This window comes from Hylobates moloch, unplaced genomic scaffold (genome assembly GCF_009828535.3).
Source record: "Hylobates moloch isolate HMO894 unplaced genomic scaffold, HMol_V3 SCAFFOLD_7, whole genome shotgun sequence".
Lineage (NCBI taxonomy): Eukaryota > Metazoa > Chordata > Mammalia > Primates > Hylobatidae > Hylobates > Hylobates moloch.
Window position 1 is genome coordinate 33,823,229 of NW_026652282.1, and position 14,526 is coordinate 33,837,754.

Below are 14,526 nucleotides of genomic sequence, written 5' to 3' on the forward strand. Positions count from 1 at the left end.
TTTTTTTTTTTTTTGTATTTACTAATACACTACTGTCTATATCCAGTAGCCAGACTACATTTCTGAAAATCCTGGTGAGCTATTTCTCACAGTGAATGGGGGCTGGCACAAAAGTATGGCTAAATCGGCCCAAATCCAAACTTTCTATTTGAAAGTGTGAAAGCCTCGAGTCACCCATGTTGTTAGAAACTCAATAGTGTGAATCTCTATTGAAAAATGAGATAATGTTGAAATGGTTTCATCATGCATTCTCACGTGGCATAGGTATTTTTTTTTCCTACTGTATTGGTTAGTTGCACTACCTGTCAGCTAGATAAATTCAGAATTTCTGATCTCCAATAAGACTTATAACCTTTGACAAAGCCCTCAACAACAGAGAAAAACTCCCTGTCAACTCTGCCTGTTCTATATTTTTACTTTTTCAGCCTTTCACAGGGATTCAAGTTATTTTTTTCTCCCACATCTCTTGGGAAAGGTGGAGGGCCCTTGTTATGTAACATACCACGTGAGTTTACTACTCCAGAATAATAGGAAATATGTGCTTAGAGTTTGATGGTGCCACAAAATAGGAATCATGGTTTTGAAGTGAGCAGTCATATCGCCATGGACACGATAAAATAATAGCTTAAGTGAGGCTGAAGCCATCCACACAGCCCCTGGATCAATCACTTGTAGTCAGTTAAATTTTTTTTTTTTAACAAGATCGATAGGATCAGAAACCAAGACTGCTGAAAACACCCAATTCACAGGCTTTCCATGTCATAAATAAGGCTCTAAAGCCTTGCTGTGTTTGGATAATAGAGAATGTCCTATGATTTGTTGCCTATTAGGGAAACCACTTAGAGCTTTTTAAGAAACCACTAAAAAAAAAAAATCTCTTTCTTCATCAGAAAAGACCAATTTGTAAGTGCAGTTCAATTTCATCTCACAAATAGAAATTTCTTCAGAGAATATTGAGCTAAGCTACCCAGTTCTGTGGAGGTTATGGATTGGAGCCAGAGGTGACGAATTTTCAGGTATTTCATTCCAGACCTCTATAAGGGCTCACATAACTCATTATGTTCCCTTCGTCTGTCACACATGCCCATCCATACACACGTGGACATCCAGACAACGTGATTATAAGACGTTCATGTTCTCGCATAGAGGAGAGAAAACAGCGCACTTTGATTATTCACAATGTCAAAACTTAAAATGAATGCCTTTTAAAAACATCACTGCAGCTGCGCGCAGTGGCTTACGCCTGTAATCCCCGCACTTTGGGAGGCTGAGGTGGGTGGATCACCTGAGGTCAGGAGTTTGAGACCAGTTTGGCCAGCATGGCAAAACTCTGTCTCTATTAAAAATACACACACACACACACAAAATTAGCTGGGCCTGGTGGCATGCGCCTGTAGTCCTAGCTGCTCAGGAGGCTGAGGCAGAAGAATCGCTTGAACCTGGGAGGAATTAGATAAAAAAGCCATGATTTTGACATTTCAATTTCAGACCTTTAAATAGGTCTGCAGAAACTTCATTGAATTCTTCAATCACAATTTTAGAATATTAATGATCTAAGGTATCTTAGAAACTACTAGTCACTCAGTGATCAATAATAATGTTGCAGAAAAAACTGAGTTCTTTTCACATGACCAGGAAAGTTTAGGCTCACAGACACTTTGAAGGGTGAGGGGGAGCGGAATTTATTGGGTGAAAAGGAAAAAAAATTCAGCAAAGCCAGAAGGGTGCCTGTTAACAGGCCCCCATCTCACAGACTGAATGCCAGGTTACCACACAGGAACAGGAGAGGCCTAGCTCCTCCCCGCTCCAAAAGGTGCAGTGCGGACTTCCCCAAGGCCCCACCCTGTCCTCCCAGTGTGCAGGTGGGCATTATTCAGAAAGAATCAGTCGGGGGAGTGGGGGGAAAGGGCGGGCCTCATCCAGGACAGGCAGTCCTGTTCATCAGCCTACAGGCTGTTTTAGGCTTGAACATGGGGTTTCGCTGGGGGTCGCGGGGTCGGGGGCCCTTGGCTGCCTCCTGTCTCTATCAATAATTTATATCACATATGGGTATGTGGCAATGGTGAGGATGGTTTCAAGTAAACATTTATTAATACATTATTATTGCTATTGTTAATAAGCATAAATTTGGAAATAATTTGTGAATTTTTTTTCACATCAGTGGGATCACTACAAAGATTTTTTTTTGTGAAAATACAGCTCCTTTCTCTTGCATGCATTCTAATATGCCTTTTTGAGAAGGAAAGAAAGGGATAGAATTAAAGTTAGGCCACTGAAAATTCATGTGGCTCCAGTTTACAAACTTCATGAGTGTGGGGGAAGACATAGACAAAGAGAATCGCTGATTTCGTTCACTTTCTTAAATTTTCAGGTGAAAAAGTGAGGCTCGAGATGGCAAATAACCTGCCCAAGGCCATTGTTTATTCCTAAATCAGGGCTGAACTAGGACTACAATTCGAATATTTAAAGGCACTGCTCTTTTCATTGCTTGTATTACTTTGATCCCTTCAAACTGATCAAGTTGGCCAATCTACCTTTGCCTAATATCCTTTTTTAGGTACAGCCAGAATATCTCAGTAAAGAAAAGAAACATACACAAGAAAATATGCCTTAACTCTTGCATTAATCCAAGGTTAAAGAAACATAAAAATCTCAGCCATAAGGCCCATTGGCCCCCTCTTATGTCTCCAGAAGTTAAAGTCTTTATCTCAAGTTGTCCATGGGGATCAGAGTATCATTTAACACTGAATTTTTTCCTACTCTGGCAAAATCAGTTTCTGACTGACCACATTTTACTCAAATCAAGCACTTTCTCTTCCAATAAAATACAATTATACCAGGGAATACATCCAAGTCTCTCCCACCCCCCAGTTTACCAGAGTTGGAAAATGCAGACACTAGCAATGAAAGGCTTCATTCTGCAAGTAGCAAATACCCTTCCATTTTGTAGCTAGGAAGATATTTGGGTAAAGTTAATACAAGGACCTCTTATTACCTTGGCTTAGCTTCTTAGCATTCAGTGATTTGGGGTTAAGAAATCTCTGTAATTATTTTTTCAAGGAACAAAATAAATATAAGGAACTAGTCTTGCCTTATTCAAGGGCTCTGGCTCTGACCAGACTGCAGTGACAGTTTTGATGGAATATTTGTACGTGCTTCTCATTGTTCCCCACAACATTGTATCCTCCCTCTTATGTGCAGCCTGAATAATAATAATGTGGTTTATGTCTGGTGTACCAAGGAGATTTCTTGTTTACTCTGATTTACTTCTTGTACACTTTGGTACAAGAAAAGCAAGCATTTTACAGGAGACTCGAATAATGCATTTGGCCCTCGTTGTGGTGCTTGTGAACCAGAGCAGGCTGCCTCCTATTGAAGAATGTGGTCTCTAGGGGAACTTAATAGCCATTGATGCCAGCAGTCTTACCTGGCTAATTCAAGCACGGCTTTATCACCCAAAAGCAAGAAAATGCTTGATACAGACCGGAAAAAAAAAAGGAGTCCTGTGTCAGGAACTGTTTTAATGTGGTACAATTGTGGAACTCTTCTAATTTTTATGTAGCTTAGGAAAGAGGTGTGGCAACTCCATTTTGGAGCCAAGGGGAGGTCTATGAGGAGACAGTAAACAGGATAGGAATTTAAACTGGGACCATTGTATTTGCTTTCCTTCCAGTGATAAATTTTCCTGGTTAGTTCTTGATATCTATGAAAAACAGCTCTTTTTCCCAAGCTAACATTTCCTGCCCCACCTCTTGGATGGAATTGAGAAAGGTGGTGACTACTCTAATGATTTTTCAGTGGTATAAACAGCATAACCCCCCCTCACTAGCTGTGGTGGAATTTTTTTTTTTTTTTTTTTTTTTTTTTGAGACGAAGTCTTGCTTTGTCCCCCAGGCTGGAGTGCAACGGCACGATCTTAGCTCACCACAACCTCTGCTTCCAGAGTTCAAGTGATTCTCCTGCCTCAGCCTCCCGAGTAGCTGGGATTACAGGCGTCTGCCACCATGCCCAGCTAATTTTTGCATTTTTAGTAGAGATGAGGTTTCACCATGTTGGTCAGGCTGGTCTCAAACTCCTGACCTCAGGTGATCCACCTGCCTCAGCCTCCCAAAGTGCTAGGATTACAAGCATGAGCCACCGCACCCGACCAGCTGTGGTGCAATTTTAAAAGAAACTCTAGTTAATCACTCAAGCCCTCAGATGCTGGTATGACCAGATATATAGTATCTACCTCTCTGCCGCTTTTGTCCCCAAGAATGCTGACAACTTATTCTGTCCAAAAGGAGTCTGTGGCAAGAAAGAACCAAAGTATCAGTGTAGTCCACTATTACTGTACTTCCAGTTTAGCCTTCATGGTGGTATGAGCAAACATTGGCCCTATAAGGTGTACTTGTCAGTTTTCCAGGTTTTGGCCCTGGACTCATAGTGCTGTGCTTAGGATCCAAGATTAGTCCATTCTTGTTTCACATACATATGTCCAATCATTGTTCCCAGTAGTGCAAATACTATACCAGAGTGGTGGGGTTCTAGGGGATTTCAGCTTTAGCAACACACTAGGCCACAGTCAATTATCCTCCATCATTTTCAGGCCTTGTGTTCAGCCTGGGCCATACCCTATGTTTGCTCTTCCCTCAACATCAATTTTGTCTTTTTTTTTTTTTTTTTTTTTTTCTGAGATGGAGTTTCCCTCTTGCTGCCCAGGCTGGAGTGCAATGGCACCATCTTGGCTCACTGCAACCTCTGCCTCCCAGGTTCAAGCGATTCTCCTGCCTCAGCCTCCCAAGTAGCTGGGATTACAGGCCCTCGCCACCAGGCCCAGCTAATTTTTTGTATTTTTAGTAGAGACGGGGTTTCATCATATTGGTCAGGCTGGTCTCGAACTCCTGATGTCAGGTGATCCACCCTCCTCAGCCTCCCAAAGTGCTGGGATTACGGGCATGAGCCACCGCGCCCGGCTGAAGTGATGTCTTTAAAAGGCATTCATTTTAAGTTTTGACATTGTGAATAATCAAAGTGCACTGTTTTCTCTTCTCCGTGCCTGGCCTATGTCTTTTCTTATCATCAGAACTTGGTCAGGATGTTGAAAATCCATCATGACAAATCTTTTGATATTCATCCCAGAAATCTGCTGGGAATTCATTCTTTCTTTTTTATTTTTATTTTTTGTTTTTGAGACGGAGTTTCGCTCTTGTCACCCAGGCTAGAGTGCAATGGCGCGATCTCAGCTTACTGCAACCTCTGCCTCCCAAGGAGTAGCGGGGATTACAGGTGCCTGCCACCACGCCCGGCTAATTTTTATATTTTTAGTAGAGACGGGGTTTCACCTTGTTGGCCAGGCTGGTCTAGAACTCCTGACCTCATGTGATCCGCCCGCCTCGGCCTCCCAAAGTGCTGGGATTACAGTTGTGGGCCACTATGCCTGGCCTGAATTCTTTCTTATACAAATTGATTTACTTTTGCCCTAAAGACCTACTATCATTTATTAAGTAAATACTTAAGAAATATTTGTTGAATGACTACTATATTCCAAGCACTGTACTAAGCACTGGGTATATATTAGTGAATAAAACAGGAAAGGTCCCTGCTATTTGTGGATCATATGTAATCCAGTGAGAAGAGTAAAAGTAAGCGATAAATAAACACACAAATATATATTAAAATTGTGATAAGTATTACAAACAAAATGAAGGTAAAGTGAAGACTACTTAGACAGTAGAGTCAGGAAAGGAATCTCTTAGGAGGTGATATTTAAGCTTACAGCCTGAGAATGAGAAGGAGACAGCTTTGAGAGTTGAGGAGAGAGTGTTCTGGACAAAGGGAATGGTATATCAGAGTCCTGTGATGGGAAAGCTTTTGGAGTACAGGCAGCCCTTCCTTTGCGAGATCCCAATGTACACAAATTTCAATTACCACAGTTTAGTTAATAACACTAGGCCACTATGAACACAGTTCAAATTTCAGTCAACATGGCATATTAATTATGAGTAATTCATAAAGCAAAAACTTCATTGCTAACTCTTCAGTCTACAAATCACCATGTAAATAACACATACACAGCACATCATGGTCAGTGACCAATTACATCACTTCTTTCAAAGTCTGTTGGTGATTGGTCACTGTGCATTTGTCATTCAGTTTGCATACAGACAGCAAAGAGTATATAGCTGTGCTGCCTCCTTTTCTCCCAGTGATAAACCTATGAGCATTTTACAAAAATGGATAATGACAGTGCAGTACATGAAAGTGCAGCAGAGAAATAAAAAGTGACTTTGGGAGGCTGAGGCGGACGGATCAGCTGAGGACAGGAGTTCAAGACCTGCCTGGTCAACATGGCAAAACCCTGTCTGTACTAAAAAATACAAAAGTTAGCCGGGTGTGGTGGCAAACGCCTGTAATCCCAGCTACTCGGGAGGCTTAGGCAGGAGAATTGCTTGAACCTGGGAGACAGAGGTTGCGGTGAGCTGAGATTGTGCCACTGCGCTCCAGCCTGGGCGACAGAGCGAGATTCCGTTAAAAAAAAAAAAAAGTGATAGCAGTGGAAGTTAAATTTGGATTGAATGCAAATCAAGTTATGGAAGAAACAGCTGACTATGTGATTGTTACCCTGCTGCTGTTTGAGAGGCTGTAGATAGACAGCCACAGGAACTTAGTGAAGACAAAGTTATTGACACAACTGCAGAAAGTGGTTGTGACAAAAAGGATGAAGATGTCCCAGGGGAAGTAACACCAGCAAAACACTTCACATTAAAGGAACTCTCAGAGATATTACACAGCGTTCAAAGTGCAAAGGAAAATGTTGAAAGTTTATTCAAACTTAGAAAGAATAATGACAGTTTACCAAAACATAGAAAAGATGCTTGCTCTATATCATAAGTTCTATGATGAGAAAGCAAGCACTGTTCAAATTACTCTTGATAGAGTTTTTACAAGGAAATAAAGCACTATAATTCTCAATGCTCCTAATGTTTTAAATTACATTGTACTAAAAAATACATCAGTTTTACTATTTTTCACTTCCCTACACATTTATAACTGACAATAAAAGTTTTTAATGTTCTGACAATTTTTTAAAAGTCACAGAACAATTACAATTTTCCCACTAAATATTAAGGTTACTTTACATGGCTTCAGATTTAATGGCCATTCACAGTCCCACACACTACCATGCAAATTAAAAACTGCCTGTGTTTAAAAAAAAACAACTTTGGAGGACATTATGCTAAGTGAAATAAGCCATGAAGGACAAATACAATATGATTTCACTTATATAAGAATCAAAAATAGCCAAACTCATAGATTCTAATTTAAAACATCAGACAATACTGGTTGTCAGAAGTTGGGAGTGGGGGAAATGGGGAGTTTTTCTATGGATCTAAACTTTTGATTATTTTAGATGAATAAATTCGGGAGATCCACTGTGCAACATAGTACCTATGGTTAACAATATGGTGTTGTGCAGTTCAAAATTTGTTAGGAGACTAGATCTCATGTTAAGCGTCCTTACTGCAAAACCAAACAGCAAACAAAAACACAAAGGGGCACAAGGAAGCTCTGGGGTGGGGGAAGGTTGTCTGCTAACAATTATTGGAGATGTGATTTGAGGGCAGCAAGAGTGAGGGCAGCATTATCAGCTGCTGCCATGGAAAGTCTAGAGTCAGAAAGAGAGATTTTTCCAATCACTTGTAGTCCAGGGAAATATATTGAAATAAAGTTTCTGTTCTATATACATTTGAAAATCAAAGGCCTTGACAAAAAGGAAAGGTTCAAGCAGGATGTTTGTGTGTTCTTTCTACCTTTATATTCAAATCTTCTGTCAGTGGAGAAATAGAAACGGCAGCATCTCACAATGCAAACCCACAGCAGAACATTAACCCTAACCCTAACTACAAGCTTAATTTCACCTTCAACTTAGAAACTTCTAAGTATGTAGGACAAAAGCTGAGGAAGCCCCAGAAACTTGTTACTTTCTCCAGTCTGTCTTCTACTGGGGATAATAAGAACTGGAAGTTGGAGCTTTTGGAGTAGTAAAAGGTAAGATATTGTTGGTCCTCCTCTTTCCTGTTTCCTTTTACGGAAATTGGGGAGAAAAAATTTAGTCCTTTGAAAAATTTTCATTTCCACTTCTATTTCTCTGAGATTCAACAAGAACAACACAATTCTAAGATCTATGACATTCTCTTAAATAAAGCCTGTAGTCTTGTGAGCATTCAGAAGTAAGAGGATACAATAAAATCCCGCAGAGGTTGAGAATAGGGGACGACATTGAATCCTTTAAGTATAGCAGTTTGGAGACTCAGCTTTTGTGGGCTCCAAAATAACCAGGAGTCTGAGCTTGAACTCAGGACAAAAAATTGAAGGCCTCAAAATTAGTTCATGAGTGGTTTTTCCTGTGGTTGATGGATGTGAGTTCAATAGCTATAGTGATGTTTCTCAAATTCTTTGAAACAGAGGGAGTGGGGTTTTCCAGCAAAGTATTCTTCCCCTTTTAAAATAATATTAGAGGAAGTCTTAAGCCAGGGAACATTAATGTGTTATTGTAAGACATGGAGTCAAGAAGGTTTATCTTCTGTAATTTTATGTTGCTTGGATCTTATTCCAGAAGAAAAATATTTTCAAATCTGCCCTAACTGTGAATTGAGAAAGATTAAGCTGCCGTGCCTTCATTTCAGGCCACATATGTAAATCTGTTTTACAATCCCCAGAAGAAGATTTCAGTTGACCCTGAAAAATGCATGACTATTAGTCAGTGTTTACTCCTTAACATTATCAGTACTTGGTATTCCAAGTGTTGCTTAATGTTATCACTAATTAATATTATCAGAAGAAAACACATAACCAAAATTTGTATGTAAATACAAATTTTCTGCCTAAATGCCTTGCTTCCAAATTTATCAAATTGCTGCCTATGATGGAGATCTTGGGCACAGTTGTGTAAGCATTTTACTAGGGTTTCAGTAGAAGGAAGAAAATGAAGGGCTCTCTAGAAACTTCTTTAGCCAGCAAAATGTCTTTGTATATCTACAAACTTATTTTTAAAATATTTGGTTCTTTGCCGGGCGTGGTGGCTCATGTGCTGTAATCCCAGCATGTTGGGAGGCCAAGGTGGGTGGATCACCTGAGGTCAGGAGTTCAAGACCAGCCTGGCCAACATGGTGAAACCCCGTCTCTACTAAAAATACAAAAATTAGCTGGGCGTGGTGGCACATGCCTGTAGTCCCAGCTACTCGGGAGGCTGAGGCAGGAAAATGTCCTGAACCTGGGAGGCAGAGGTTGCAGTGAGCCAAGATCACACCACTGCACTCCAGCCTGGGCGACAGAGCTAAACTCCATCTCAATAAATAAATAAATAAATAAATATAATAAAATATTTGGTTCTTCTTAGTCTAAACTTTTTAAATTTTTATTTTCGTTTATGTTTTGTTATGTACATAATCTATTAGTATAGCAGCACATATAAACAAATAAAACATACATTATGAATCCATGTTTAAAAGTTTTTACTGTTAGAGGTACGTAATAAAAAGTTGAGGACCACTGCTTTAAGGTAATTTCCATTTGGAGAGCCCATGATTCACATATTTTTAAAAGTCAAAGACAATAATACATCTTTGAAATAGGAATGTTAACTAAAATCTTGTTTCTACATATAAGCTGAAAACAGTAATTTCTATTTGTAGTTGAATATGTCATTAATGTCTTAGATTAAATCAGTCAATTGGCTGGGTGCAGTGGCTCACACCTGTAATCCCAGCACTTTGGGAGGTTGAGGTGGGCAGATCACTTGTGCTTAGGAGTTCGAGCCGGGTGTGGTGGCAGGTGCCTGTAATCCCAGCTACTCAGGAGGCTGAGGCACGAGAATTGCTTCAACCCACGAGGTGGAGGCTGCAATGAGCCGAGATTGTGTCACTGTACTCCAGCCTGGGCGACAGAGCAAGACTCCACCTCAAAAAAAAAAAAAAAATTTCAGTCAATCAACCGATTAGCCAACCAACCCACAAACTCTCAATCCTTATGGAAATTCTCTTCCCTACTAATGAGACCTCTGAAGGGCTCAGTCTCACAAAATGTCTACCGAAAAATATCTATTCACCCACTGAACATTAAATGAACCAATCAACTCTGCAAGAAACATATGTAGTGCAATATTCACTTGTCTAAGTTACTGACATCATGCAGCAAACAACAAATTGAGTGAATTTGTGCTTTTCCCACCTATAAGCTTATCACCATTGCAAAAAGGCCTCCATAAATCCCAACAGATGATTAACTCTTCATCCCAAGTAGCACAAGCTGTCTTGTTAGGTTAAAATTAAAGCATGATCATTTTGTGACAGTTATTTTACTTCTAGTGAAATTAATGTTTAGTACACGTGGTGAACCACAATTTGCCTTTGGCTATTTATAATTTCGAATGGTAGAAAATACCAATTATTGTTAAACACAGATAACACTGGGAATGATGAGAGAAAAATGATGTCCATTTTATAGAATGATTACCGCAAATAACAATTATTGTCATCACAATATAACAAAATGTTAAAATCGATCTTTTTCGGTTTTAGTTTCTGCCCAGGCCCAGTAGGTACTGATTCTTCCCTCATTCTAAAGTGAGATGCTAGACCACTAAAAATGGAATTGCAAAGGAAATAGACAAAATTCAGTTTGGAATCCCTTGGTTACCACCTTCAGCTTATAAAATGTGTTGCAGAAACCAAGAGAGGGGTTGGAAATTAGAAGATAATTTATAGAGAGTGTTTCTATTGTGTATCATGTGCCCCCTCCCCCATGAAGGGGATACTCTTCCTTCACTTCAAGTCCAAGAAAATGGCTCCACTAGGGCCCACAGTAAACTGATGTCAGGACCATACCTATACCAGGATGGACCTGACACTTGTTAGGGCAAAGAACATGGAGACCGTCCCATGAACCAATAGGGAATGAGAAAAAAAGACCTAGCATGGTATTGTTTCAGATCATGACCAAGAGACCTCCTGAAGGGGTGGGAGAAATCTCAGCAAAATAGAGGCTAGATGTGTTCCCTTGGATGCCAGAGGAAATGTAATTGTCTGCATCAAAGACTGCTGTGAGAAATTCCTAAGGATAAGGGGGGGTTCTCCAAAGGACCTCCAAAAACACTCCACAAGAGAGTCAGGTGTTTGAGACACCTGCACCAATGCTAGATTGCTAGAGCAGAACCAGGCTTTTGCTGGCTCTTAACTCCTCACCTTCCCTTAGCTTCACTTAGAGGAACTGAAAGTAAGGAAACAGAGGAAATAGCACATTGGCCCCTCTTTCCCCATAGAGAAGGCCAGCTTTAATCAGGCATAAGCTGGAAGGGAAAAGGTGTTAACCTGCAGTAAATTTCTTAAGGTTTTTTTAAAATCACTGTTATTATTATAATATTTTTGTTACATGTTATTTTACTGAGACTCTTTGAGGTAGTAAAATAAGCAGAGGGCTCTTTGTATTTTTCTGAGTTAGTAGAAAAGCTACAGCGTCCATTGTGTTTTCATCCAGGGATAAAAAGAACAAGCTCCAAGAACAGATTTGAAGGGCAGTAGGGGGAAAATACGAAATTATTTTCTATTGTGCATTACAAATGCTGCTTGTACAGCCTAATGATTTTAATAATAATAGCTAAAAGTTATCAAATACTTATTATATTCCAGACAATGTCTGCTTTACATGTATTAAATAATTTTATCGTCACAACAACTCTGTAAGATTATTATAGTAATTTTCTAGGTGAGAAATTTAGAAGCAGGGAGTGGGTAAGTAAATTGCCCTAGGTTGTGTGACTAGTAAGTGACAAAACCACTCATGTGGCTATTTCAAGCAAATAAGAATTCAATCTCTTTTCACAAATTCTTTTTTTTTCTGTCAAACATCCAAAATACTGGACATATAAAATATAAATCAAGGCCATATCAAATTTCAACGCATTAACACTTTGCAGAGACACACGAGGTTATATGTGATTTGCTGTGCTTTATCAAGAATAAGAAGATAAGGCATTTGCTATGCTTTATCAAGAGGCCGAGGCGGGCAGATCACTTGAGCTCAGGAGTTCGAGACCAGCCTGGTCACCATGGAGAAACCCCATCTATAGTAAAAATACAAAAATTAGCCAGGCTTGGTGGCATGTGCTTGTAGTTTCAGCTACTTGGGTGGCTGAGGCAGGAGAATCGCTTGAACCTGGGAGGCAGAGGCTGCAGTGAACTGAGATTGTGCCACACTCCAGCCTGGGCCACAGAGTGAGAACCTGTCTCAAAAAAAAAAAAAAAAAAGAGAAAAGAATGCTTTATCAACAATAAAACGATGAATCACCATAGTACATGGGTCTTTTCTGAAATACATATTTCTCCCTTTTAAATCTCTTTTTATAGGTGTGGACAACCACTACAAAATAAAGTGCAGCTGAAGGGCCGTGACCTTCTCACTCTAAAAAACTTTACCGGAGAAGAAATTAAATATATGCTATGGCTATCAGCAGATCTGAAATTTAGGATAAAACAGAAAGGAGAGGTATGTAACATTTTCTTTTTACGTTCCATTACTACCAGTCCGCCTTTTTAAAGGCAGCCTTCCCAAAGAAAGAGGGAAAAAAATACATTAAAATTCTTAAACAGTAGCTAAGTAATGAAACCTCACAGTCAAGGTAATTGATTATCATGGAGCATACAAGCATACAAAAAAGCAGAAAAATCAGTTATTGAATGACAAGTCATTGCACTTTTTTCATGTGGAATGCTGAAATTCATTATCAACTGGATCGAACCTAAGAAATCATTTGTCTGAAAAGCGTTTATTTATTTATTTATTGAGATGAAGTCTTGCTCTGTTGCCCAGGCTGGAGTGCACTGGCGTGATCTTGGCTCACTGCAACTTCTGCCTCCCAGGTTCAAGCAATTCTCCTGCCTCAGCCTCCCAAGTAGCTGGGATTACAGGTGCATACCACCACACCTGGCTAATTTTTGTATTTTTAGTAGAGATGGAGTTTCACCATGTTGGCCAGGCTGGTCTCAAACTCTTGACCTCAAGTGATCCGCCCACCTTGGCATCCCAAAGTGTTGGGATCACAGGCGTGAGCCACCGTGCCTGGCCAAGATTTTATTTTTATACCCCTTTTCTTTTCTCTGTGTATTTTCTATCAAGTCAAAAATGAAGGCCGGGCGCAGTGGCTCATGCCTGTAATCCCAGCACTTCGGGAGGCCGAGGCAGGCAAATCACCTGAGGTCGGGAGTTCGAGACCAGTCTGACCAACATGAAGAAACCCCGTCTCTACTAAAAATAAAAAATTAGCCTGGTGTGGTGGCACATGCCTGCAATTCCAGCTACTAGGGAGGCTGAGGCAGGAGAATTGCTTGAACCCGGGAGGCGGAGGTTGCAGTGAGCCGAGATCGCGCCATTGCACTCCAGCCTGGGCAATAAGAGTGAAACTCCATCTAAACAAAAAGAAGATGATCCTTTTTTTCCCAGTGACAAATTTTAATTTTGGATGCATATTAGATATAGAATCATTAGGATAATGTCAAAAAATTCACAATGATGTGACAGCGTTTTAAAAAGCATTTAGATTAGCAAAGAAACAATTAATGGTATCCAGGTAGGAGAAGAGATGGGATATGGTTCTTAGTTATAAGCATAATTCTGCATTTTGAGCAATTTATCTTTGAAAGACAATTAATACAGTAGCTTCATTTAGACTGCTTAATTGTGACTGCATTTCATATTCCAAGCTTGTTCAACCTTTTTAAAGAGTTGGTTTCAGGTTGAGAAAGTTTGACACGGCTTTGATTTTATCTAGTTGGCTGGCTCTCCAAGCTCCTAAGAAAAACTGAGGACAGGAGTGACCGCAACTGCTGTGGGTTGATGTTCCTATAAAACACCTGAAATAAGAGAAAAGGTCTCCCCAGGCCCAGGCCTATGTTCTTGACACTTCGTGGGTGAGGGAGGTTAGCTGGCCAGAATCTATTTGTTCCAAAACTCCTTCTATCAGGAAGCCCATCTACAGAAGAGGAAGGAGGAAGCGCCCCACCCCACATTCAGACTCTCCAGATTGTTTTCAAATGACTTCCAGAAGCAAAGTCTTTGTATTCCCGTGAGGATGCATGACAAATGTGTAGCTAAAACACGAGGGCTTCATCATTGATCTAAGTGGAAGTTGTAGTGCCCCATGTCGTAACAGAGTAGCATTTTCCTAGCTGAGAAAACACCTCCAAACCAAACACCTTCGAGGTCATTGAAAACTGAATGGGGATTTCAATGGAGTTAAGTAAGAAGGTGGTTCCAGTATGAAATATTAATATATTTTGGAAAAAATTCACATGTTGAACCCAGAACAATTAATACTGCTTTCTAATTACATGTCAATAAGCTGTGGGAGTTACTGTTCTCTTCCCCCATTTGTATAGTACATAAAAAAACATTTTAAATTCACTTTTTTTTTTTGAGATGGAATATTGCTCTGTCACCCAGGCTGGAGTGCAGTGGCACGATCTTGGCTCACTGCAACCTCTATCTCCC

The 14,526-nt window shown here is 40.1% G+C and overlaps 1 protein-coding gene across 1 annotated transcript in view; it reads left to right on the forward strand.

Annotated features, from left to right (window-relative positions):
• The window catches only part of OTC (ornithine transcarbamylase), an 81,399-nt gene that overhangs the window by 20,036 nt on the left and 46,837 nt on the right, over window positions 1–14,526 (forward strand). The window contains exon 4 of the mRNA XM_058441304.1: window positions 12,387–12,525. Within this exon, the coding sequence (XP_058297287.1) occupies window positions 12,387–12,525 (139 nt within the window). The remainder of the gene's footprint in view (window positions 1–12,386; window positions 12,526–14,526) is intronic.